Genomic DNA, 25,501 nt, shown 5'->3' with positions numbered 1-25,501 from the left:
AAGCACACTGTGTACGACAGAGCTGTACGCCAGCAAATCATGGCTTCCGTGGGGTTGCGGGGTATCCGAGTAAGACCGCGCCCGTCATAGGCGACAACGCGAGCCCAGAAGATGGGGAGTCCCAATTTCTCACCTTTGCAATAGAAACACATTAGCCCCAGTAATGAAAGCGCACCAACTGGATGTGTACTCGAGCTTAGCATACTTGTCTATAGGAAGGATTGCTATCGTGCACATGCTAATCATGTCACACAGCATCACGATATCCAGACACTGTTCAACAAGTCAAGATCTGTGTACAACATTGTACAGTAGGCGTCTGGGGCAGCACAAGTCGGCGACCTGGTCAACGTCGCTTCGCCAAACCGGCAGGAGTTTGCTGCTCAAGTGGTAGGACAATATGCTCTTGCAAGATGGACGAAACGTTTGGCGGGTACGAGCGACGTATTGGTCATTCCAAATACACGATTATGATTCGAATGACTTGTACGCTATGCTTGAATATTGCTTTGTTCGGTTGAAGCTGTGGTAATGCTGTTCGTCTTGTTCACATCTGTAGATCTCTCAGGCTTTCTTGAAGAAACTGGCTATGCTTCCTTGGCCTTTCTTGCCAGCATTCTTCGCTTTTGCCGAGCTCGTTGGTTTAGCTGGCGCTGGCTTAGCCTTCTTTGGTGCAGGTTCTTCTTCCGAGAAGGACTCCCAGACGGCCTCTTCCTTGGTCACTATGCACAGTCAGTGGGAGGGCTTTCAGAGTGCACTGGCTACTTACCAAGATAGCCATCCTCGTCCTTGACCTTTTTCTTCTTCATCACTCGTCTCCGGCCGCGTCTGCGACCGTTCTCCACTGTGACGGTAGCTTCGCCTTCGGTTGGCTCTGTGGTATCCGTCGCCGCTGTTGAAGGAGCTTCAGGCTGAGATTCTGCTGTGGCCGGTGCATCCGGCATTTCCTCATCTACACACGTCAGACACTACGATCATATCCAGCTCGAAAGACTTACCGTCATCTTCCATCATCTTGCGCAATCGTTCGGCTCGCTCCTCTCGGACTTTGCGGGCTGCCTCATTCTTCTCCTCGTCGATCTTGATCTCGGGCTCATCATCGGGATCACCTTCATCCTCAGACATGCCTTCCATTGGTTCTAGCGAAGTTAGTTGTATAACCAGAAAAGACTGTTTGTGTACGTACCATCCTCAACCGGCGCTGGTGTGGACTCTTGTGACTTTTCCGCTTCTTTCGCCTTCGGTTTAGCCTTTGCAAAGGACTTGAACAGGTCGCTTGTCGCCTTGTCTTTTTTTGCCCCAGACTTCGAATCGCTCCTCTTCAGTGTAGTAGACCCCGCCGAGGGTTGTGGCGTTGAGCGACCGGATGTATTATCTTCGGACGCGCTTCCTCTTCTCGCAGACGCGGACGTCTCTTTTTCCTTCGTCGCGAAAGCGAAAGAGCCCTTTCCGGCAGGCTTCGTGATGGTCTTCGGAGCGGGCTTCGATGTAGCAGTAGGAGGAGCATACTTTGCAGTTCTTCGCTACAACGATGTTAGCGCGCCCGTGTAGCTTTAGCCATGTGCGTACCTTGATGTGTTCGTTTTGAATGGAACCATATGTTCTCCACCGTTCTAGAGGATCTTCGTCTGCATACTCTGTTACGACCTCGTGGTTGCACAAAGACAGTACGCGGACAGCCTATATGTCTTAGTATTAGTCCTGAAGCCTCCCAGGATCTCGTACCTTGAGCGGGCCGGGCTCCACACTGTAAACGTGAGCCGTGAATCCATCTTCAAACTCTGACCTAGTCTCTAGTGCAGCCGTCAGCTGGGTCCTTCCAATAGCATATGCCAATCGTACGTTCCAAGTCTTCCTCTCCTACCAATACAATCTTTGTCTCTTTCACACCTTCAGGTGCGGGTGTATCTTCGTCATCGGAATCGCTAGTGTAATCAGAGTCTTCGGGCTCTTCTCGTTCGGGCATGGAGCTCATAAAGGGCGAGCTGCGCATGTCGGCGTCCTCACGCTTCGGACGGGGGGCACCATTGGGTTTTACGGTTCGCTTGGGTGTGCCAGTCACGAGGTAGGTGGCGTGGACCGATCTGGGTTTCCGCGCATTCTGGTTCTTTTGGAATTCGAAGAGCATCCTGTATTATGTGAGCCGGCATTCAGATGCTGGCGAGAGCTGCACGAACCGTTTCGCTGTGTTGACATTGGTGCTGGTCGCTCTGCTGAGCAGCCTGTAGGTGACAGGCCTCTGCTCGGTAATCACCCGCGCAACGAGAAAGTCGTTGTAGTCTTCTCCCGCCATTGTGTGTTGTCGTGGCTGCCGTAGTCGTCGCAGTGGTGATGGTGGAAGAAGTAGCGAAAGCGCGTCGCGGGGTTGACTCAGACTCACGCGTCGTGCCTGCCAGAACTGACTCGGCGAACAAGGCACCCATCGTCGCCCGCAAAGTGCGTCACAACTCCACCTTACTCCATGATGAGCGCCGGAGAGGATGACGACCTGAAATTACAGCGAGCATCTGCATCGCTCCTGTCTGACTTCGAGAGGCTGCTACCGCGACTACTGCGGAAACGGCAGCATGGCTCTGCCCTTGGTCCCGTCCGCCAACATGTCCGAACAGCAGACATGTACAAGGCATGCAGCTTGGTATGAACCCTATCAAGCAATGTTCTCAATGGCTGTCTGACCTTTTACAGATAGAGCCATTCCAGGAGGACCCCCAGATTCTAGACACCCACCTCAAAACCTTCATACCTCCACTCGTCGCCGCCTATCTAGAAGCAATATCGGCGAGCGCCACAGAAGAACCGAAACCAGGATTTGTGACTCTTGCATACGCCATATGCTCCGTCTTGAATACATTCTGTAAAGTCCGAGGCGAAAAGGTCGTCAAAGGCTTCTTCAATAACGAACCACGTCATCTCGAAGCGATCTTGGGCGAGTTGGAAGCGACTGGGGTTGTTAAATCTGAAAATACCGATGCCCTACTGCAGGACACAGCTCGTCCCTGGATACAGCGCTATGTGCTGCTATTATGGCTCTCACAGTTACTACTCGCGCCCTTTCCCCTGGAGTCTATGTCTGGGTTGCAAGTTTCTGCAGAAACACCTGTAGCTCTTGGGCTGAAGCTCCCGGATGAACTTCCTGGTGTCACTCTTCGGGTAATTTCTCTGTGCATGTCGGGGCTTCAATCCCCAACGAAGGAAAGAAGCGCCGCTGCAAGTCTCCTGGTGAGGACATGCGTGCGACCAGATATGCAAAAGCTAGGTTTACTGGATGCCATGGTCCAATGGTCCTTGTCTTTTTTCACAGACATATCCGAAGAGAAGACCGACATACATCAGTGTCTCGGAGTTGTCTCATTCTTGTCAGGGCTGTTGGCCTCCGCTACGAATGAGGAGCTTGGCCCTTTCCTCGCTGCCATATACCTATCCTGCAGAAAGATACTGGATCAGGAGAGTCTCGCTTTTGTCAAGTCATCAGCTGTGGCTCGAAAGCTAGTTGTGAAAAGCTTGCGCAATGTCGTTTTGCATTGCCTACAGGCGACATCAACCCTTCCTGGACTCGATTCAACCGTGGTATTGGAAGAAGTCATCGAATTTCTCCTTGAAGCACTCGCGGATGGTGACACGCCAGTCAGATACGGTGCTAGCAAGGCGCTTAGCATCATCACTCTCAAATTGGACGCGGAGATGGCCAGCGAGGTTGTCGAAGCAATACTTGGCTCGCTCACAGAGAACATCTACTGGCAGGGGTCCAAGCGCAATTTGAACAGCGTGAACCCACTCCGATGGCACGGGTTGACCTTGACGCTGGCTCAGCTTCTCTATCGCAAAGCAATCTCTACCAGTCATTTGGCGGACGTCCTCAACGCTCTCCTACTTTCCCTCGGCTTTGAGCAACGGTCGCCTACTGGAGGGTCCATCGGTACGAACGTACGCGATGCAGCTTGCTTCGGTATTTGGGCACTCTCTCGCCGCTACCCCACTACTGACCTCCTTGCGGTGGAAACCGCGACAATAAGAGCTTCTGAGCACCTCAGATCATTACACGTTCCTCAAGTGCTGGCAATCGAGTTGGTAGTCGCTGCTTGTCTCGATCCAGCAGGCAACATCAGAAGAGGCTCCTCTGCTGCGCTTCAAGAACTTATAGGTCGCCACCCCAATACAATAGAAGAGGGTATACCGCTCGTACAGATTGTCGACTTTCACGCTGTCGGGCTCCGCCAGCGCGCAATGTGCGATGTGGCGATTAAGGCTGGAGAATTACAGTCTCTGTACTGGGAGGCCCTATTCGGTGGTCTTTTGGATTGGAGAGGAACCGGCTCATTGGATTCAGACTCACGTCTATTTGCAGCTGAGGCCATCGGGTCTCTTTCTAAGGCTCGATCTCCTGCGGTAGTGCAGAAGATGTCTGATCAGGTCTGTGGCAAGCTTGCGGCGTTGCGACCTCGCGAGGTGGAAGAGCGTCAAGGGTTAGTGACTGCCCTTGCGATCCTCGTTGACACGACAGTAGCTATGCATGTGGAACAAGCGCCCGAAAATACATATGCGTCCTTGATGGCTCTTTGGACTTTATTCTCAAAAGAACTAGAGCTTGAAGACAAGGCATTCACTTCGCCGGCATTGCGACCCCAGCTCACCGCATCATCAGTTTGTACATTTATCGGAGCAATCTCGAGACTCACCAATGGTACCCTCAGCAAGCTTTGGCCTTCAAACCTACCCGTGGCACAGGTTTGTAATTTATTGGACCTTTGTCTCGCGCGTCATGAGGAATCAGTCCTCGAAGCTATTGCTACCGCAGTTCCTGCAGTAGTCTCATTGTTACCTAGATTACCGGGGTCTGACACATTTGGCGTCGTGATGTCATGGCTGCTGCGTTTGGAAAATGAAGCATCGTACAATGGGTCGCGATGTTCCGGGCATGCGATCGCCCTGGGAGCTGCGCATGGCAGCTTGGACAGCCTGGCATCCGATACTGAAAGGGATGTCCTCCAGCGGCGGATCGTAAAGGTACTTACTTTCAGGTGCACATCAGCTGTGGCAATCGAGGCCCGAATGGTGGCATTACGTGCTCTGCGTTGTTTGCTTGGGAGCAAGAACCGTGCATTAACTCAGCTTGCTGTCGACGTAGAAGACCAGATCGCGAGCGCCTTGCACATTGCACTTAACGACTATACCATTACAGAACGGGGAGATGTCGGGTCACTCGTCCGACTCGAGGCCTTGAATACCGTGCGCTTGGCTTGGGCAAATGGAATACTCACCGAGAAACGCAATGAACGCGAGTACGATATCTACGCCGACATCGTTCGGCTATCTCTCGAAAAGCTTGATAAGATGCGCATGAACGCCGCTCAAGTCCTCGAGCTGAGAGAAGCCGGCGGCGCAACCACAGACGAGGTCTCCTCTCGGACCTACTTCCTGAACGCACTGATGTCGTTACAAAAAGCGAAAAACCCCGCGATCACGGAAGCTATCTGTGTTGGTTTTGTCAGCTCCGCGGGGATGGGCTCCGAATCCGTGGTTCAGAACTCACGAGCAGCTTTACTAGACTTTGTCGATATGCTACAAGACGAAGATACATCCGACGTTACGCAGTTTGCCTTAGTTGATTTTGCAAACTGCGTCCTGACACTCCTGAAGAACAATATCAGCAATGATAGAGTTTTGCTCCCGCTATTAGAGGTCACAGCCTTCTTGTTCGATATGCAGGTCATGCAGCGTCTACAGTCGACCTCTTTCAAGTAAGGATCGCCTTTTGGTGTTAGCCATGCGCATGCGCTAACCGTGTTAGTTTCCGAGCACTTCTTTCATATACGCAGAAAGCACATTTCAAGTCCACGCATATGCAAAAGCTTCACCTCGCGCTGGATGTGTATCGGGGCTTAGGCGTCATCCCAATGACCAGGAGCGATACGCTAGCCAAAGCTGTGAGCATGCTGTTACATCCGTTCCCGAAGGTATGCATAATACAATCTATTGCCGCTGGCTTACGTTAATGAGGTCTAGGTACGCATCACAACAGCGGAGACTCTCTGGTACTTGACTCACGAAGGAGGGTTGAAGCGTCACGATTGGACATTACCATCGAAGAGTCTGAAGCCAGCCGTAGATGAGATCAAGACATGCTTCGCGACAACACCGGCTCAAGCGCCATGCTGAGTACATATTACCTGGGATTAACATAGGACTCGTGGTCTTCAACGCAATTTCTATGCCTTTCATCTTGAATCTGTTTTGTGTTTTGGTCTATTACTCAAGCGATATGAGCCTTCTGCTCAAGCTGGAACGTCTTCTGTCCTTGATTGCCCCTTACGCGGAGTACGATAATCGCCCCTGTCTTCCAGCTGTGACGAGTGGCGCGAATGACCATGGGCATTTAACCATTGGCCTATCAAAGTCTGGCGCTATACCCTGCAATTCTTATGTACTGTAGAGACGTTGCAGGGCGCTATACCCGGCTGCGAAAGTGGGGGCTGGGGGCCGCTTAGTGTTCGGTGGCACAGATGGACGGGCGTTTGTGTCAACGCGCATTCCTTCCTCTACCATCGTCCCGAGTTTTGTTGCACCTCTGACTTCAATTCCAACACCGACAATTAATTGTCATCCATAAGAAGCCGATACCATGTCGCAAGACGCGGATAGTTCGAGCTACAGCGCCGATGATGAACGAATCATCAAGATCAGGCTGAACAATGACAGATTAGACCAAAGTGTGTTGGCTGCAAAACGAGCCACAACACAATTTCAAGGGGCCTCGAAACATGAACAGGAGAAGTTCGCTGTCGCAGCATCGATGGTCTATACCCCATCTGACGGAGAAGCTCAACGGCTTCGGATCATTACCAGGTCAAAGCGGGACACCAGTGGAACGAATGATGCGAGATCTGAACACTGGTTGTACGTAAATCATTCCAATGGCTGCATCATGCTAATGACATGCAGGCATATCCAAACTCACTGCATAGCTTTCGATGCGTTTGAGGTACGCTTCTATCCCTAGACCACTGGCAGCAATCTAACGATCATGAAAGAAAGCCGCAACCCATTTTGCGCTTGACTATGACGAAGACGCCATACCGGTTGTGCTCTCTTTTTTGAAACACATCAAAGGTGCATGCACGAAGCGAACCTCACACGGCAGCTATATACGGCCGAACACAGTACTGCGATGTGATGGAACCGATCCTACACAAGCCCATAACCCTGACATATCTGCTATCTTTGTTGCTTTTCCGTACTTTGACATTGGTGCGCTCCTTCCCTCTCGTACACCAAAAGACACATCACTACACGAGGTTCGGTAAGTTTGCAGCACGCAACGGCTCGTATAAGCAAACTACTTTACTGACATGTTGCTGGATGGTGCGGCAGAGGATTGTCCCAGTATACATATCCGCAAGAAGCTGCACAGGGTCGGGATGACGAACAAATGTTCCAGAAGTTCAAGGGTATAAGAAAGGGAGACACTCTCCGGGTTCCCCAATTCTGGTCAATGGTTGTAAAGTCCCATCTTATCATCACCTGCGGACCAAGTGCTCTCCCGGAACTCTTCGACGGCAGTGTTGAGTTCATCTCTGGGGACTATCTTCGCACAGACGGACCCAGTCTAGTTCAGGTCACCGATTTCTACGGACAAACCACGTACCTACCGCTCAAGCTGTGCTCAACATACGTTGCACTTCGTCGTAACATTGAGAGCAAGTGTCTAGATGACAGCGAAGAAGATGGCGAAGACTATGTCATACATGTGGGGTCAGATGACTCAGTACTGGAGGCAGATCAATGGCCACACATCATGAAATCCGAACGATCTGCAATGATTGTTTTGCGTCTCAGCCGGAAGAGCACAAGCAGGGATATCTCCTTGATCGATCGGTCGCGTAGTGAACAAGGAAAGATTGAGTATGGTGATCTGAGCTCAGAACATGACTCAACAGATGAAGACAAGACTAAAGCACTTATCTTAAGGCGACCTTTGTAAGCGGTTACCAGCCGAACACATTCTCTCTTGGCCTCCCGCTGATCTTTATACAGCAACGATGTCGAGCCGATTTACCACTCCAAATACGTCGGCGCAACCAGTGAGCTTTTAGCAAGGCAAGGTTACGTCGTGAATGACCCCTACTCGCTCGTGAGTGGCAGCAACCCTATTACTAGCCCGAAGCCGATCATCTTCCGCCGTCCAGAACGTATGGTAAGGCCACCTTTTGTACAAGATGGCCTTCATGTTGCCAGGGCCATCACGTATGAGAGTGATAACTCTGGTCATATCAGCAGTGGTTCGTATGCATCCGTTGTTGACACCAAAGAGCTTGCTGGTGAGGCTCTATCGTTCGCGGAAAGAGTCAGTAGTACATCATTGGTTGATGATCCAGTCGAGTCGGCGCACAGTTCAAGAGAGTCTCATGTACCTGAACACATCGACATAGAAGACGATGAAAAGCTCTCCGGCTCTTTCGAGCTTACGCCTGATGTCTACGATACGAGAAAATACACAGAAAAAGATGTTCAGGGTCCGTTGTCATCATCATCTCGCTCAATCAACGAGCGAGATCGTCCTGAGTCTGAAGATGAAGAGGCCACGTTGGGAGCGATACGGAATGCGATATCAGATTGTGAAGAGGGCGTGGGATTTGGAGTAAAAGCCAAAGCTCGCTTTTCACAAAGTCAACCCAACTTGCACGTTGCCACACAAGATGCTCCAGGATTATTCAAAGGAGACGTAAAGGGGGAAGAGCTCGTTGACTCAGATCTACCACCACAGGATGATGCGAATATAACACAGGAAGAAAAGAGACGTCTCGGTGTCGAGGATAGCCCTGGGGACCTAAGGGGTCTCGTGGGATTACAAGTCAGAGACCTCAAAGGACTAATAAGTGAAGAAGTTGCTGCTGCGTTGAGGCAAAATACTGACCAAGTCAACCGAGATGTCCAAAAGCAACTAGAATTTGAGCTCCGCAATCGACTCGCCAAGTCAGGCCTCCTTCCAAACCTTATCGAAGCCATCATCAATCAAGGAACCGACACAGCACCCGGAAGAGAAGAGCGATCTCTACCTAACTATACCAGGGTACCGACCAGTCAACTCGATAGGGCTACTTTGCTTCACTTCAATCTTCGATTCCAGCATGACATACTTGATCCTAACTTCTGGATCATCTTCCAACACCTGACAACAGAAGAGTTGCTGCCGATGTTTGACCACACATGCGACCGTCGGATAGAGGCGCATCTCGAAAGGAAGCGTCAAGAGGGATCACGCGCTCAAACACAGGAGCGACAAGAGCAGAATCCGCCGATGGATGCTTCTCCGTCCGAACATGTACGCACTCGCTGACGGAGATTCGGAAGTGAAAATCACACTTACTTTAACAGGATGATAGAGCTTCACGCGAAAAGACGATGGACAGAAATCGCGCAGCCACGACGTATCGAACGCGAGAAGTTTCCCCAAGTCCTAAGCTTACAAGATTGAATACCGGTCTTCGTGTGCCACCTTTCCTTGCATGGCAAACAGAAGAGGACCCATCAGAGCACAATACTGATGAGAGTACCCATATACAGCTTACTCTGTTTGCTATCGAACAGCAGCTGACCAGGACGCGGACGGACGTAGCAAGACTACCAATCGATCTCACGCATCCATTTGCCCACAAGTATCAATTAGGTGTACGCCTCACCAATAAAGAGTCTTCCCTCGACGCTGTCCTGACATCACTAGCGGCCTGTTACAGGGCCTGTGCCAGAGTCGTTGGAAACACAACTAAACCCAACGAGCTGACTGTAATGGACGACACAAATGGCCTCTCCAATCCACTTGAATCAGGTACCGGCATTACTAACAGTGACATTGCAGCTGATGTCAGAACTGATTCAGAAGCGGAGACCTATGTCACGACGAGAAGAGTCACCCAATGGCAAATGGCTCTGATGCACAAACACGCACAACGCGTTTTCCATTCTACTATGGAGATCGTAGACCAATTTGTACCAAAACACTACGATCATCAGCTCCTGCGCAGATGTTGGGGTGCACTGAAGTTTATCATTGAGGTAATGACTCCTTTGAATGCGCCGAAAGGCTGTTTTGGCTTACTACTTACACGACCTTGGCAGATCGTTGGCTATATGGGCGTCAAGAATGTTGTATATCAAGAGCTGGAGGAGTCAGAGCCATCGTCGACTTACGCGATCCGTGAACTTCCTCATAAAGAATACTTGAGGCTTCACAAGCTTACTGATCTATCCTTTCCTGTTAATCAGTGTGACTTCTGCAAGCGCGCAAGGTACTACTCGAGCGCGGAAGAAGCTTTCGAACATCTGCGGCGCGATCACGTCAGCGATACGAATCAGTCATCACATCTTTCTCGAGCACAGCTATCCCACTGGGTTATGTCATCTCAGCTAGCTGGTGTTGAGGAGCAAAACGAGCTCATTGTCGAGTATCTCAGTGCAATGGCACTGCGCGTTGAGACGTTGCGATCCAAAGCAATTGATATCCGCAACAGTGTCGCCAATGAAAGAAACGAAAAGCCGAGCGAGTATCTCCTACCGCTATCGCTTGTAAAAGCAGCAGAGATGATTCTGCAGATGATCGATACTTGCGGGTATAGTGTTGTTGAGTTGCACAAACTCAATCTGGACGATACGATGCCGATCATTTCGTGGAAGGAGCTCAAGACTCACATGGACCTGCTTTCATACTTTGGCTCAGCAGCCTCTACTACGCTTTCGTCAGCGCGCAAAGAGCTACTGATCATGGCGCATACCGGCAGCCACCGGGGAGCTGTACAAAACTTCCGCAGTACGCCTGAAGTTACTTTGCTCATATGCCTCATCCATCTCTGGTCAAGAGCGGTATTGCACGACTTGTCTGTACCTGACTTGTACCGAGAGCATCTTTCGAAAATGGTATGTGCACTGTTTAGCTCAGCCAGATGATTACCCGCTAACAAGACATAGCAATACGAAGCTAGCCGTCGGCCCTCCAAGCTTGCCCTCCGAGAGTTGTACCTCTTGGAAGAGGAATTCGAGATGGTAGCCTCCATCTGCGCTCAACAACGCCGCATGATCAGGGATTTCTACGAAATCATCGGTCCCTCCACCTATCGCATAGCCACTAAAGAATGTTTCAGAGCCGACAGAGACATCGTAATTCCCCTCATGGACCAAAATCTCAGCAGCCCTGCCAGCATGGGAGCAACTTCTATAGGAGTAAGGGAAACACAGGCATTGTTCGATAGGACCAAAGAGGTGCTCCGCCACAACGTTGAAGTCTCAGAAGAAAGCAACTCGAAAGCCATCAGAGTGTTTACTCTAGTGACAATCGTGTTTCTCCCTCTTTCTTTCATCTCTTCCGTGTTCGGCATGAACACTACAGATATAAGAGACATGAGCAGCTCGCAAGCTCTCTTTTGGGTCATTGCCATTCCTGCCACAACGCTGATTGGAGGACTCTCCTTGATGATCGCATATCATGGAACGTACATGTGGGCTAAGGTACGCGCGATGGGCGATGCTATGTGGGGATCAGAGAAGATATCGCGCGGGCGGCGTGCCTGGAAACGAAAGCCAAAAGACGTGGAAAAAGTAGACGATGGCGAGATTGCAGACACACGGCCTCTGGGACCAGGTCATCTCCGGAGAAGGAAGACAGTCTTGAACGTTGTTGGGTCGAAGAAACCAAGGAAGTTCCGGTAAGGAGGGGTTTAACCCGGACAGAGTTACTATAGCCCGCCCTTTCGATAGCTGTCTCTTACTATCCATTACCACGGCCGGCCAAATCAATGCTCCGTGGGCACACTTATAGTCTCGATTTTATGCCGCCTTCATTCAGGATGTTCAACACCTGCTTCTCTGCTTCCCACGCACTTCCCCAGCCGCTTTGGTATCCATAGCCAGCATGCCCGTAGCTATGCACTACTTCAACTCCATCAATGTTCTCTCTCTCCACCCTTGGACCTCCAGTCCTCATAGGGCGCAGACCCACACCATGTCTGACGACACTCAGCTCGGTTACCTTTCCAGTCTTCGGTACTAGCGACGGACACAGGTCGATGGAGCGTTGCATGATGCGCTGTGCGAGGTTGGGATCAGGTTGCGATTCCCACGAGTGGTGTTGTAGACAGCCTCCGAGGATGGTGCCACCACCGACTGCGCGCTGCATGACATAGGTAGCTTCCTCACTGCCATCGTCGGTTCCGCTGACTGTCACCATGACACCCGGCTCATTCCGCACTAGGACAATTTGACCACGTCCAGGGTACACGTTACTGTCCATGACGCCTCCGAGTGTGGCGGCTAGAAGACCAGTACAGTTCACGACGGCATTTGCATGCCCCGAGGTATGGAAGCTGCCTGCTTCAGAGATATGGGAGAGTATACCGCGCTTGATGGTCACACCGGCCTTCACGCACTGTCCCACGATCCAGGGAAGATAGACAGCAGTGTTTATACATACTGAAGTAAACTCCGTGCCCCTGTCACAGCCTTCTGGGAGTTCTGATTCGGACAGTACGCGGAACTAGGAAGCATCAGCATGGCTTCACGCAAGCAACGTAGATAAATGTATGAAAACCGAGTTGGGGTAGGCACTACATACATTCGGAACAACGTCCTTGAACCATGCATCTTCTTTGGTCAGCTCTTCAAACCACTGCCCTGTAGCGGTGCCTGCATCTTTCTCTCGTCCATAGACCCTCGTCGCCTGGTAGTGGATGCCTGCTTCGGGTATCTCACGACAGATTCGATCGAGCTCACTCCAGGTAGCTTTCTCGAACCTCTGCAAATTTGAGCCTGGCTTGCCAACAGGAAAGTAGTTTGCTCCAGCCCAGGGTGATGCATATTCTATGTCGTAGTCGCCGGGCATGTGCTTCGCCACGACGGTAATGCTGAGGTCCTTGTGCTTGGAGAGCACGAGGGCTGTGGAGAGGCCGATGACGCCTGCTCTGGGGTGGTGTTAGTGCGGTCTTGAGGTTGCCGCCCAAGACGGATTAGACATGTTGGAGAGTCATAGGCGAGGATGAGTACATATTACTACGGGACGTGGAGGGGCAACACAAAATATCATGACAGCATCGATAGGCGAGCTTACCCGACAACGACGACATTCTTCTGGTTGGCCATGCTGGCAGCTCAGAGTCAGAGCGATGGCTGCCTTGACGCACCCGTGATGTGCCGTGGGATGAGAACAGGACTTCCAAGGTTGCTATCGTCGTGGATGCGGAGCCTGATGAGGATGGCGGGGTCATGCCTTGTATCCCCGGCTCGCCTATTGGCTCCTTCCCGCACACGAGACAAAACGCGTGCGCACATGCGAGCTTTGTTTACTGACCAACTGGCCTGCTTGCTATTGTAAAGCTATTATAACGCTGGCCCCGGCCCCCTTCACTTTTGTGCTATTGTCCAGATTATTGAGCAAACTCGGTTCTCGCCCACTTGCACGCGCTTTTTGCCCTTCACCGCCGATATATCGCGAAAAACAGTCGGGCCTGCCCCATCGGCTAGCTGGGGGAGCTCTGTGGTCCGTGACATCATTGCAGGCTCCGAGGTATGTAGGCCGAAGATTTTTCCGTACCATCTGGAGCTTTAGTTTCTGTCGTTTGAAAAGTACAAGAAGGCGCTGTCCCGGTGTCTGGTTGGCTGACGTCTGATTGTACTTCTCCAGGCTCCTGAGCGCGAGCTGTCCTGACTCGGGGCGGAGATCGTTGTTCCTGCGACCCGCCAAGCTGAGCCATCCCTGTCGCCGTGTCCCTTCGAGAGCCTCAAGAGTTCGGGCGCGTCACAAAGATATTCATCATTCACGTTCACCGGCCACGACCTTCACCAACTTGGCGTGGCCGGCCCAGCCCTCTCTACAATAGCAACTGTCGCACCTAAGCTCAACCCTCATCCATGACCCCGTCACCCCACTCCTGTGCCTTCCTCTTTGCATTACACCGACTTCTCCTGTCCAACACGCACGCTTGATACACCACCAACAATATGGCTACCCGAAGACAGCGGGCCAACTCGCCTGAATTCCCCATACTCGAGGCCAATGCCCTGTATGCCAGCCAGATCCGCGGCGATGGTGAGTTTAATTACCCCATATTCCATGTTCAAGGCTGACTTCCCCAAGGCAACTGCCTCTTCAACGCCCTGTCTGACCAGCTCTACGGCAACCAAGATATGCACGAGGTGCTGCGCACCACCACCATAGAGCACATGAAGGACAGCGCCGACTTCTATCGCCAGTACATGGCCTGCAACACCGTGCGACGGAACCCCAAGCGCAAGACTGCAGCAGCTGCCGCCAACCGCCTTGACACCACATGCTACACCGATGAGCAGCTGCAACAGCAGTTTGAAGAGCACGTCGAGAAGATGGGCCAGCCCGGCGAGTGGGCCGACAACATGGAAGTCTCAGCATTTGCCTCCGCCCTCAACGTCAACGTCCGCCTCTGGCAGGCTGACTACACCTACCTCTTCTCGCCCCGCACATGCTACACGTCCAACGAGGACCTGGCTGCTCAGGACAGCCGCCAGACACTTCACATTGCCTATCACGTAAGCCATGCCACCACTGACTACCCCGCTGGCACAGTACTGACGTATCAATTAGACTTGGGAGCATTACTCTTCCGTCCGCAATATCGCCGGACCTCACAGCGGCCCCCCTGACGTCAACATCGTGCCCCAGGTCATCTCCAAGAAGCGGCCTAGCCCTAGTGTCGACGGTGACGACGATGACCAGCGTCGCCGCTCACGCAAGCGCCGCTCGCCTCTGCCGCTCTTCGACTCCGACTCTACACCAGAGGGCACTGAGAGCTCGTCAGATGAATCAAACGGATTCGCAGCGTCGCAGCGGTCCAACATTGAAATTTCTCAACCAGAGCCCGTGAAGGTCAAGCTCACCATCAAGCTCCGCGGTCTTCGCACCTCAGATACTTCCTCCCCTACTCCATCCTGCACGACTTCTCGCGCGCCTACGCCCGCACCACCTTCCACACAAACCCCATCAGAGCCCAAGAAGCCGGCTCCTGCAGCACCCAAGAGTGTTGCCGTGGCAGAGACCACACCCGCTGCTACCGCCTAGTAGGCTTGGTAGCATCATGGCCTTACGACGACGGACACCGATTCACGGTTCATATTGATGACGCTGACGATGATACCCCAGCATAACATTGGGCGCTTATTATTCCCGGGTTATTTTCCTTTTCCTTCTTTGCATAGCATACGAGCATTGGCAGGGGCTGTCTGTTACACATCGTTGCATATGCCAGCATGACTGACGGGTGCCAAAGTGCTTGGGCCGCGCTCTGTTCACTGGCTTTGGCGTTTGGGGGTTACGCTTGCGTTTCCACATGGATGATGATGGCTCATCTCTTGGGATATGACTGAACCTAGAAATGAGAAACCATTACTGCTGTTGACTTGTCGCTGCTTGATCCGCGTGTGTGTGATGTTCAGCATGTGTGAGGTTGTTGATAAGTACGTCTTGATCGTCATGAGCATTATGCATATCTACCGTCTATTCAAAGCCCTCGCCCTTGGCATCCACCTCGCCCTTCGGTCTCTCAAGCGCTGGACTCAGAGGGCCCGCCATATCAACAGGTGGCACCTGAACCCCAATTAAGCTCTTCCTATGCAACCGCGGGCTCTTATCCAACGTCTCAGCTTCCTCTTCCACCTCCGGACTCTGCCTACCGTCCTCATCGCCCTCTCCATGCTCGCTACCATAGCCCTGATTTGCCAGCCTCAAGCCCATGATCTGCTGTCTCAACTCATCCACAAATCGCTGCATGTCCTCGAATGGTAGTCGAACCGCTCCTCCATCGGCGTTCTCAGCTTGGGTGTTGTATAGCCTGAGCGCTGTGTCAAGGGCGCGTTCCGCTTGCTGCGACTTGTCCAGTTTGTACCAGTTCTCGCTGGCAAGCACAGCCCATAGCGCTGCTTTCCGACGTCGGCTTCCTAGTTTGTACATGCCCACGCCAGTGCGCACAGCATAGCAAGCTGAGATGCGTTCGGTGATAAGTACATGACCTATCGAGCCTACGAGACCTGTTTCTAGAATGCGGGTCGCCCAGCGTGCGGCGTCGTCTGCGGCCGAGGAGCCACGGAGGCGCAGGAGCTCGAAGCTGAGGGCGAGGGTGCGGAGAGCGTAGTATGGCGCTGCGCTGCGCTGGCGGTCGGTATACGAGTACGATGCAGCTTCTATCCAAGCATCGATGTTTTCGGCGCGGGATTTAGAGGAAAGTGGTGTGGGTGCCATGAGAGCCGACAAAGCGGCCATTTCAGCAGCACCAGCGTAATGCCGCCATGCTTTGTCGTTTTGAAAGTCTGTCCTTAGGATATCGTAAGTGCTCAATGCCAGTTTCCAATCACGCAGCATGAAGCAGTAATCTGCTAGCCGTCGCATGATGGCTTCGGGGGCGTCGGGTCGGTAGAATCCCTGTAGGCTGTCGTAGTTGGAGTTCCCTGATGCAGTCGAGGATGATGAGGAGGTCCTTGAGCCGCCAAAGGGTGTCCAACGTTTTGATAGAGACATGAAGCGGCCAGACAGACCGCGGCGTCGGGACAGGATCTGCTCGTTCCAGGTTGAGACGCTGCGCTCCATGTTGGGTATTATGGATTGGGTGACTAGTTCACGGATGAAGGTACGCAAGCTGCTGATGTCGGAATCGGGGAAGTAGGGTGTTGGGTCTGTTATGTCGTCTGTGGTTTCTGTAGGGATAGTCAGTACGCAGGGCTGATGTTATGTTCACACTGTGAGAATTACCTCGCCTCTGAATCTCTGCTAGCTCTTCTCCTGCAGACATCCATTCGCACGTCGGCAAACGCACGCTGTCATCGTCTGAAGCTATGCATTGCTGACTCTTCAGTCGCAGTAAGTGGCAGTGCAAACCAAAATGGCGTTTCATCGAATCGAATGTCTGGTTGGACTTGGCGATGTCCCCAGTCTCCTCATCGTGTATCAGGACGTAATATCGTAAAAAGTCGTTCTCTACCCATTGCGGAAAACGGAGATCGCCGTCATGCTGGCGATTGTAAAGCCTCCGCAGCTCTTCTATAGGGTGTGGATTTCGTGATGAGATTGCTATTATGCCAGCCACGGGATGGGAAAAAGTCTCATGAGGCACTACTGGTAGTCCTGATAATAGCCTCCGTAGATATAGAGTATGGAAGGGTGAAGCGGTGCCGTCTGTCTGCGTGGCTGTTGTGTCACCTTTGCTTATGTAGTCGGACACGGGGGATTGCTTGTTGAACTCGGAGTACTGCAGATGTCGGTCGACTAGCTCTTCGATTTGCGACACATCGCCTCCTGACCGTCGCGGTCGCCGTGTGGAGCTCGAAGATGTCCGTTGGCCACCTGTGTCCACGCGCAAGTCTGGATATGCATCGTCTACGCCTATGAAGCGCACACCAAAGTCCTCCCAGCTCTTGCTTGCCCCATTGCTATCTCGAATCGTGACCTTTCCGGGCACTGCCTCTCCGAATGGCCGCAGTAGTTGTAGTAGCCCGCCCTCCAATCCCTTGCCCCGAATCAGCTCTTCCGTCTCCGCGTCCGCAAGCACAGCGACGCATGGTACGAACGCCCGTTGTATAAGCGCGCGGTACTCGTCCGATACTCCCGGCGGCAGGCTGTTTGGCGTGCCTGTCCCACTCAGTCTTGAGCCCGGCGAGAAGACGGAGCCCTGTACGGTGCTTTGGGTGGGGGTTGCGGCGCCGGAGTTGGGGCGCGACGTGGATATGCTCGTGGTGGACTCGAACAGCTTGGAGAGGCTTGGGTTGGAGCGGCGGTAGGGGAGGCTGGCGAGAGAGGACGCCGGGGATGCGCGCTGTTTGGGCAGTATCATCGACGCCTCCACATCGGCTGGGTACTTTGGGGGTTTCGGCGTGGCATCCTGAGGCGGCGTCATGAGAGGCTAGGGCGCTGCGCCCGCGGGGTTCTGGATGCGCGCGGAAGTTCTGAGGCAGTCGGCATGTATTCTGATTGTCGTGTGCTGGACTTGGCGGCAGTGAAGCGCTCCTTTACTCAGCCGCCCGTTTGTAGCTGCGCGAGTGTGACGACGTTGGGTGGTGCCTCATCGCGGTTGCGGCCGCTGCGCTTTGTGACTGGACGAAATGCGGCATCTCCATCAGCACACAGCCGTTCCCTATCGTCGCACATGTGTCTGCAGACATAGCACACAACGCACACTTCAGCCTTCTTGTCTGTCCTTACGGCGCTTTGCGAGCTAGAACCTTATTGCAGCAATCCTTCTGACTCATATGGATGTCGTTGATGAGTCGAGCCTTCCTCTGTTCAACGCGGACAATTTCACTACTATACAAACGTGACTTCCCTGCACCCACACTTCGGCCACTATCACGATCGCTTCTGCTTTCCAGAACCTTCTCTGCTCTCACTCTACAGCCAACTCGTATGTCCCGGACCGGCTCACCATCCGAAGACCAACAACCAAACGCTAAACGGCGCAAAATTGCCCGGCCCTCACCCAAATCCATACACCCCTACGGCACTATGGCGTCGACGGATAATGCCGAATCAGCCCAGTTGGAACTCACTGAGGTCGAATCGAAGCTCAGACAGCTTCTACTGGACGTGGCTGCTTACATAGACGAAGCACCCTCAAGCAGCGATGTCACCGGTGACCAGGTTCCAGAAGAGCTAGCGAAGGAAAAGATTGTATTGCGTTGGACTGGCGGATGGGTGCGCGACAAGCTCCTCAAAATTGGCAGTCATGATATCGACGTTGCCATCAACAAGATGACTGGTGAGCATTTCGGCCTAAAGATGCAAGAGTATCTCGAGATACCAGGCAATGCTGAAAAGCACGGTCTTATCGACAAAAACGACGACCTCAGCGGACGCGACAAGACGAAGAAGATTGCACCGGGGCTGCACAAGATTCAGGCAAACCCCGAAAAGTCAAAGAACCTCGAGACCGCAACCACCAAGATCATGGGTATCGACTTGGACCTTGTCAATCTGAGGAAAGAGACATATAACGAAGTCTCTCGTAACCCAGAGATGGAATTTGGTACAGCAGAAGAGGACGCTATGCGGCGCGACGCTACCGTCAACGCTATGTTCTACAATCTCCATACATGTCAGGTCGAAGACTTTACTGGACAGGGACACAAAGACATGGCTTCCAAGATCATTCGTACTCCACTAGAGCCTTACCAGACTTTCAAGGATGATCCGCTCCGGGTACTGCGGCTGATCCGCTTTGCTAGCCGCCTCGATTACACGATCGAGCCGGAGACGGCAAAGGCAATGGGCAACGCAGAGATACAAGACGTCTTGAAGATCAAAATCAGTCGTGAAAGAGTCGGAATAGAGCTTGAGAAGATGTTGAAGGGTCCCAGACCACGTATGGCTCTAGAGCTGATCGACCAGTTCGGCCTTTACAGGACAGTCTTCACAGATCCTACCCGCGAGCTATCTGAACCGGACACAGCCTACTTCAAGCCAGCATACAACTTTGTTGAGACTATCATCGAGAAGAATGCCGATGTACCACCTGCTATTCCCGATACCCTGCTGAGAAACGAGGACGAGAGGTATCTAGCTTGGGTTTGCGCAACCATGATGCCTTGGATGGATGCACCCACAATACCTCATCAGAAGCCACTACAGCGACCCTACTTCGCTGCTTATCTAGTAGCTCGCGAAGGGTTCAAGGCCCCAAATAAGATCTGCGACGTCATTGCGTCTGCTTTGAGCAACAGCGAGGAAATCCGCAACGTCGTCGCTCGTTGCGCCAAGGGACTTCGGAGACCGGATACCATCAACCCGACAGATGATGCCACTGCCAGGGATACTTTGGGCATGGCGATCCGTCGTTGGGGCTCGAGCTGGAGGACGCAAGTCTTTATGAACCTCGTCTACGAGATTGTGCTTGGGCGTGTGTCAAAAGATGGTCAGTGTTGGCAATTTGCTTACTTGGACAATGCTAATTCTTTCTAGAAATTCTTCGATCATATGACAGCTTCCTTGCCCGGGTTACCGAGCTCAAGATTCTTGATGTCGACACGTTCAGACCTCTTCTCAAAGGTACAGACCTTGCCAAGGCACTTGGTACCAAGCCTGGCCCTTGGATGAAGGACGCCCTCGATGTCGTTATGGCCTGGCAGCTACGTAATCCCGACATAACTGATCCCACCGCTGCCATTGAGGCCGTAAAGGCTTCTAAGGACGGACAAACTGATAGTGAGCTTTCCCTTCGCCTGGCATATCACTTTCTTCAGCTTACCATCCCACCTCTCTTCCCGCAGAATAAGCCCACGTCGAATGCGCTGGAAGCTTCGCGGCAACCGGCCCCTTGGAAAGACACTGGGAATCAGTATGCCTTGGACTTGCTGGAATGGGCGATCTGCACACTCGACCGGAAGACGATAGAAGGGAAATGGCATTTGCTAATGCCTCCGATACTGAAGATGATGGACGACATTGATATGAAATGGAAAGCGAGAGGATGCCACATGCTCGGTCTGTTGCTCGAGAATTTGCACCAGAAGATCGGGATGGACAATGGGAAGAAGTCATCGATAGCCGTGCAGAGTTCCACAAGCTTCCTGCAACGCACTGGGTACCACAGCATCTTTACTGAGGCACTATTCCCCATGTTCACATACATCCCTTCCATCACACCGGAAAGCGAATCTGTCACCCTTTTCAGAGAAGTGTTCCCTACTATCATCTCACTCGCCCAGCTCCTCCCGACAGACCCCAGCAAAGGCCTTTCCCGAGAACGCTTCTTGGACAAAATTTTGCGTGAAGGGGTCCTCTCTCCTCTTGCACATTTCCCTACACCCTCGTCGTACCCGGAATTGGCCACCTTGATCATGTCACACGTTCCTGTATTGTTAGGCCATATGGGCATTGATTGCGTCAAGCACCTTCGCGACCTTGTGCCTCTGATCTCAGCTATACTGCAGGAGCCGTTCGCACTTAGTCACAAGCCCCTTCTTCTTTCAGCACAGAAAGCGCTGCAAAGCGTGCTGCTCAATGCGTGGCCTAGGCTACCGGGGTACAGGGGAGCAATCATGATGGGCATGTGTTTGCTGTGGGCTCGGTGTGTAGAAGAGCGAAAGAAGGCCGGTAGTCAGGACATCGAGGAGATAACACGCCAGACACAGGAATCGGTCGCTATGCTGGACGCGATTATGCAGGCTACCGAGACGGACGGACTAGCGAAAGTCTGGGAGCAGGAAAAGCAGGATCTGATGCAGGCCTCATCTGGAGTTGGGGAATTATTCAACGAGTGTGTGACCGGACAAGAGTAAGGACACGTTCTCTGCGTGTCAATGAGTAGTACTTCGGCAGCCAGAAGAAGCTGCATTCATTCCGTCCTTTTACGGTGTTATGTGCAGTATGTTGGGCAGTAACAAAATCATACAAAGCTAGCGCGTTGGAACCAGCAAAGCAGGATGGCTGTTTTGTGATGATCGAGTTCTTCACATCCTTGCACAGCGTGGTTGCTGCACAGTGACGACAGGCACGTGGGTACCGCCTGCAGCGATTGATTCAGATGGCCCACATGCAGGCTAACGGTTTTAGCCATGCATCGAGTGTCAGAAACAGGAAGCTGTTCTATCCTCGGAAGACGATGCCGCACAATTCGAGCGTATGAGTGGGCATTCGCGAATAGTTGCATCAGGCGACAACGTCAAGTCTGCCTGCGTTGCCGTGGGGTCCGTGGCTATGCGGGGCGACAGCTTGGCGTGTAATCGGTGTTTACACAGCCCAGATGTCAGGTCAGACACGAACTCGGGTCCTGACTGCTGCAACGATGCTGTGTAGACATTGCAGCCTTCCACATGCTGCTCGCGGGCAGAGGACCGTTTGAGACCGCGCGCGGTGTTCTTGAAAGTGGTTCCTGGGCGCTGGCTACTGTACTCGAGTCAATAGCGGCCCGCACACCCCTGCCGAGGACGAGGATGCCATTGGACGCCTTTTTTCGACGAACGCGCGTCTCACGCTCAATAAGACGATGCTGGGGATATGTGATCTCAGTATGATGCCCGTGATGTAGAAGAGGTGTTGCTTGGCGGCATGGGTTTGGAGTGGGCCATCGTCGCGTGCACATCAGAGAGGGTACTCCAAGTAAGCGCGACTGCGGTGCTGCTGCGATGGATGATTATAGACGGAGGCGCAACCGTCTGACGGAGATATATGCTGGAGGCGTGGTGAAACGCGGGGCCAATGAAGAAGGCGCAATCTGACTATTCTGGATCATTTCGCTAGTGCAGGTGGCGCTTCCCCGAAATCTGCCTGAGCGACTTCACGATGCTCGACGGCAAGTGACTACGTCGCCGAGAAGACGGGCGTAGATATGGATGCCTGAGTGGTTCGCGACAGCGGCGCACGAATGAAGACTCGCAAATACTAAACCCGACGCGTCTGGCGCATGCAGAGTCTCGACGTAAAGCCGATCGGCAGCGCTCAACAAGCGTGGGCGGGACTCAGCCTCGTTAAGGTGGTTGCTTAGGGCTAGGGGGCATGTCACGGCCACTTCTTCCCGCCGCGTCCATTGCACCTCGTCCTGCTCCGACACATGTCCTCTGCTCCGGGCCCGCCGTGACTCTCTCTACACTTCGTCGCGGCACATCTCCACGGCGACATTAGCAGCTCGAGGGGTGCGCGCCGCCCAGCAGCCACGCCTGTGCCGACACCTCTCCCAAGATCATGGCCAGAGCTTATTTCGCGTCCAATCCCTCCACATCCACCACGACGACCTGTCTAGCTAGCTCTGCCCAGACTTGCACTACGACCACGACCCTACCCTCCGCCGCGTCGCCGCCCCCGCCAACTCCCTACAACTTCGCGCGCCTCGTCGGCTCCTCCTCTTCGTACCCCAAGGCCGAGGACCACGGCGACTCCAGGTTCAAGAGGTTGCCAATGCCTCTCGAGCTCGCCATCTCGTCGCGGGCGCATTGGCTCAGTCGGGTGCGGTCATGTCTCCGCCTGCTCATCATCGTCCTGAGCGGCGCAGTCGTCTGCATGCTCATGCACACGTTTGAGATCTACCGCGGCAATCGCTACATCGATCTGCGCAAAGGAGAACTGCCCATGGTCTGGCCTGCCCATACCAACCTGGCCCCGACCATTATCCTCTTCGCCATTGCCGCCGGCAACTTCCTCGCCTCGGTCGCCATCCTCACCCTCTCCTTCAAGCGCTCCTTCCGCCGGCCCTTTCGCTCGCGCGACGTCTACCGCATCGTCGCTGGCAGCTTTGGCGTCATCATGTGGATCACAGCGCTGGTCGTCTTCAACCTCTTGGACAAGGCTAGCAAGGCCAGCTTGGGAAGGTACTCGTGCACCAACGCGAATGTCTTGACCAACGGTCGCTACCAATACCGCGCCGTCTGTGAAGAGCAGGTAAGACAGCGCCCCTTCCGAGTCCAACTCCATGCCGCTAACAAATCCCCCAGGGCGTCGCATTCTACACCGCCATTGGCGCAGCCTCCGCAGAGCTTCTCACACTCATCACTCTCGCCATCTCCGCCATTCTGTCCGTCAAGAACCAAGAACCACCCCCGACCATACAGATCCGCGAGAAGAACAACTCGATAAGCTCCGGCTCAAAGTACCACAAGCCTTTAAAACGATAATGCCAAAAACACGCACAAATCAATCTTCCAAATCCACCAATTGTCCCGTTTTCGCTCTTTCCTTGACCTCTTGTTTCCCTTTTCACGTCGCTGCATGATACCCCGGATTTTCTCGTTTAGCGGCAAACATACAACCAAAACTTTATACGGCGTTATAATCTCGGACCATACTTTGCTCGTTGCGCAGGGCTTCGGGCCATTATGACGACTTCATCTCCCATCGCTCAAATCATCTGCATGGTATCGCGACATTGCGGCACATTTGGCGTTTGTTTCATTTGCTCTTCCCTTGTATATCTGCATTTTCCAGCCTTAGTCAATACCATCATGAACGTGGTCTTTGTCCCGTCCCCCATCACCATTAGAAGAAACACGTTGAGCCCTCCTGTTTGCCCAATAGAGTCACGGTCGCATCTTGATCTTGTCATCCTAGGATCTTGTAATTGGAAGAGAGGATGGGTGGTTTTGCTTCGGAATAAGTAGATGATATAACAAATACAATAAAACAATCGAAAGAATAATGGAAGTGTGTGGTGTGCTGCTGCATGTGTTCAGTTCGATCAAAACATCCAACTATACGCGAGGGCTTTGATGGGTAGGCGCGGAGCGTGTTGTTGACGCAACCCTCACTATGACGTGAATTCGGTTGCTACTGAATCCGCAGTAGGTGTTACTCTCAGTTAGTAGGTTCTTCCACTATGAAGCTTTATATCGCGCTGTGTGATTGAGTCTCGCTCCTACCTGGAAAGCTCTTCAGTCGAGAGGCCATTTGGTAACTATGGAGAGCATGTCATTAAATCAAATCGGACTCATTCGGCACTCCTTACGATACCAGTTGTGAGAGCCCTTCGATTAGAGAAGCTTTCGCATTCGCATCATGCGCTTTGCCATCGGGTTGAAGTTCGAGGTGAAGGTGACTCTCCACTGCATCTGGCGCCGCGCACTCTCATGTCTGCCTCAGCCCCACAAACGAACACCTGAGCTCGCAGTACTGTCCTGCCTTTACAAATTCGGTCCGTCCCCTCCCTGCCTATTTAAACCGCAACATTGAGGAATATCCGAATGAGCAAAAAATGGCATTCCGACGGGCTTGTGAGGGCGATGGCAAAGACTCACTCTTCCAGATGCTTGTCCCAGTTTTCTCGCCTCTGTGAAGTAGCTGATCATGCCGCGGGCGCATGGTTCCAGCAGATACCTCTCGTACCTAGGTTTATTTTTGCCCTTTTCTCTGGCTTGAGTTTGGCGCTGGTTCGAGCCTGGTTGCGGCCCTTGTTCCTATTTGCCCTATTCACTTCGGCGGGTATGACCTTTTCTTTTCGCTTTATTGCCGCTCAAGAGCGGAGTTGAAGTTGAAGCTTTATAGCTGCAGGGTTGATCGCGAATAGGTAGTCTTTCTGGAGGTAGACAGTTGCAGAGCGCGCGTTTCTGGATGGATATTTGCCGATGACAGTTTCCAGTGGGTGAGAAAGACTAGAAGTCGACGCGGTCGATTGACATGTATCAGCAGCAGTCTGGCTTGACTGAAGCCATCAAATCTATGCGTTGTCATACCAGCGTCTTGACGAATCTTGTTCAGGTCTGTATAGAGAGCAGCCTGCAGCATGCCCCTTGCCGTGGCCACAAAGAAAGGTCATATTCGCCTCTAGGCTCTGAGACATCCGGAGAACGTCACAGACTCGTCCTCGCGGTATTTTAAGACGCCAAATAGCCAAGATACACGGGCGGATACGTGTCTCGAATGCTGGCCGATGTTGCAGTGTTGCAAACAGACAAAAGTGAGGTGCTGGAAATGTGGGAGATGTGGATTGCGGAGTGATGACTGACGTTGGCCGATTGGGAGCGCGCATTGACCCCGGCTAGCGCGTTAATCCCTGCATGCTCCCGCTGAGAACTTCCAGAA

General features: G+C 52.8%; 8 protein-coding genes across 8 annotated transcripts; 5 read left to right on the top strand and 3 right to left on the bottom strand.

Moving 5' to 3' along the window:
• Nucleotides 1-564: 564 nt before the first annotated feature.
• J4E84_005337 (uncharacterized protein) lies at nucleotides 565-2,293 on the bottom strand (the record flags this gene model as incomplete). Its single annotated transcript, XM_049387934.1, has 8 exons — nucleotides 565-722; nucleotides 770-952; nucleotides 999-1,139; nucleotides 1,187-1,523; nucleotides 1,570-1,680; nucleotides 1,726-1,793; nucleotides 1,843-2,129; nucleotides 2,178-2,293. 8 exons carry the CDS (start codon nucleotides 2,291-2,293, stop codon nucleotides 565-567), a joined length of 1,401 nt encoding a protein of 466 aa, XP_049244174.1.
• Nucleotides 2,294-2,464: 171 nt separating this feature from the next.
• On the top strand, nucleotides 2,465-5,742 carry J4E84_005336 (uncharacterized protein; the record flags this gene model as incomplete). The annotated part of the gene is made up of 2 exons (XM_049387933.1): nucleotides 2,465-2,635; nucleotides 2,686-5,742. The coding sequence occupies 2 exons, from the start codon at nucleotides 2,465-2,467 to the stop codon at nucleotides 5,740-5,742; spliced, it is 3,228 nt and encodes a 1,075-aa protein (XP_049244173.1).
• A 1,747-nt stretch (nucleotides 5,743-7,489) lies between these two features.
• J4E84_005335 (uncharacterized protein) lies at nucleotides 7,490-11,697 on the top strand (the record flags this gene model as incomplete). Its single annotated transcript, XM_049387932.1, has 5 exons — nucleotides 7,490-7,974; nucleotides 8,032-9,067; nucleotides 9,125-9,319; nucleotides 9,373-10,908; nucleotides 10,960-11,697. 5 exons carry the CDS (start codon nucleotides 7,490-7,492, stop codon nucleotides 11,695-11,697), a joined length of 3,990 nt encoding a protein of 1,329 aa, XP_049244172.1.
• Nucleotides 11,698-11,800: 103 nt separating this feature from the next.
• J4E84_005334 (uncharacterized protein) lies at nucleotides 11,801-13,122 on the bottom strand (the record flags this gene model as incomplete). The annotated part of the gene is made up of 4 exons (XM_049387931.1): nucleotides 11,801-12,403; nucleotides 12,458-12,520; nucleotides 12,599-12,944; nucleotides 13,091-13,122. 4 exons carry the CDS (start codon nucleotides 13,120-13,122, stop codon nucleotides 11,801-11,803), a joined length of 1,044 nt encoding a protein of 347 aa, XP_049244171.1.
• An 858-nt stretch (nucleotides 13,123-13,980) lies between these two features.
• Nucleotides 13,981-15,073, top strand: J4E84_005333 (uncharacterized protein; the record flags this gene model as incomplete). Its single annotated transcript, XM_049387930.1, has 3 exons — nucleotides 13,981-14,068; nucleotides 14,117-14,544; nucleotides 14,600-15,073. The coding sequence occupies 3 exons, from the start codon at nucleotides 13,981-13,983 to the stop codon at nucleotides 15,071-15,073; spliced, it is 990 nt and encodes a 329-aa protein (XP_049244170.1).
• Nucleotides 15,074-15,508: 435 nt separating this feature from the next.
• On the bottom strand, nucleotides 15,509-17,897 carry J4E84_005332 (uncharacterized protein; the record flags this gene model as incomplete). Its single annotated transcript, XM_049387929.1, has 2 exons — nucleotides 15,509-16,701; nucleotides 16,757-17,897. 2 exons carry the CDS (start codon nucleotides 17,895-17,897, stop codon nucleotides 15,509-15,511), a joined length of 2,334 nt encoding a protein of 777 aa, XP_049244169.1.
• A 506-nt stretch (nucleotides 17,898-18,403) lies between these two features.
• J4E84_005331 (uncharacterized protein) lies at nucleotides 18,404-21,273 on the top strand (the record flags this gene model as incomplete). Its single annotated transcript, XM_049387928.1, has 2 exons — nucleotides 18,404-19,907; nucleotides 19,955-21,273. The coding sequence occupies 2 exons, from the start codon at nucleotides 18,404-18,406 to the stop codon at nucleotides 21,271-21,273; spliced, it is 2,823 nt and encodes a 940-aa protein (XP_049244168.1).
• Nucleotides 21,274-22,675: 1,402 nt separating this feature from the next.
• Nucleotides 22,676-23,601, top strand: J4E84_005330 (uncharacterized protein; the record flags this gene model as incomplete). Its single annotated transcript, XM_049387927.1, has 2 exons — nucleotides 22,676-23,368; nucleotides 23,422-23,601. 2 exons carry the CDS (start codon nucleotides 22,676-22,678, stop codon nucleotides 23,599-23,601), a joined length of 873 nt encoding a protein of 290 aa, XP_049244167.1.
• Between the last annotated feature and the right edge of the window lie 1,900 nt (nucleotides 23,602-25,501).

The sequence above is a fragment of the Alternaria hordeiaustralica genome (genome assembly GCF_023758085.1).
Source record: "Alternaria hordeiaustralica strain BMP 2776 chromosome Unknown scaffold_9, whole genome shotgun sequence".
Lineage (NCBI taxonomy): Eukaryota > Fungi > Ascomycota > Dothideomycetes > Pleosporales > Pleosporaceae > Alternaria > Alternaria hordeiaustralica.
The sequence above is the reverse complement of the archived record's forward strand: the minus strand, read 5'-3'. Positions and strand labels throughout refer to the sequence as shown.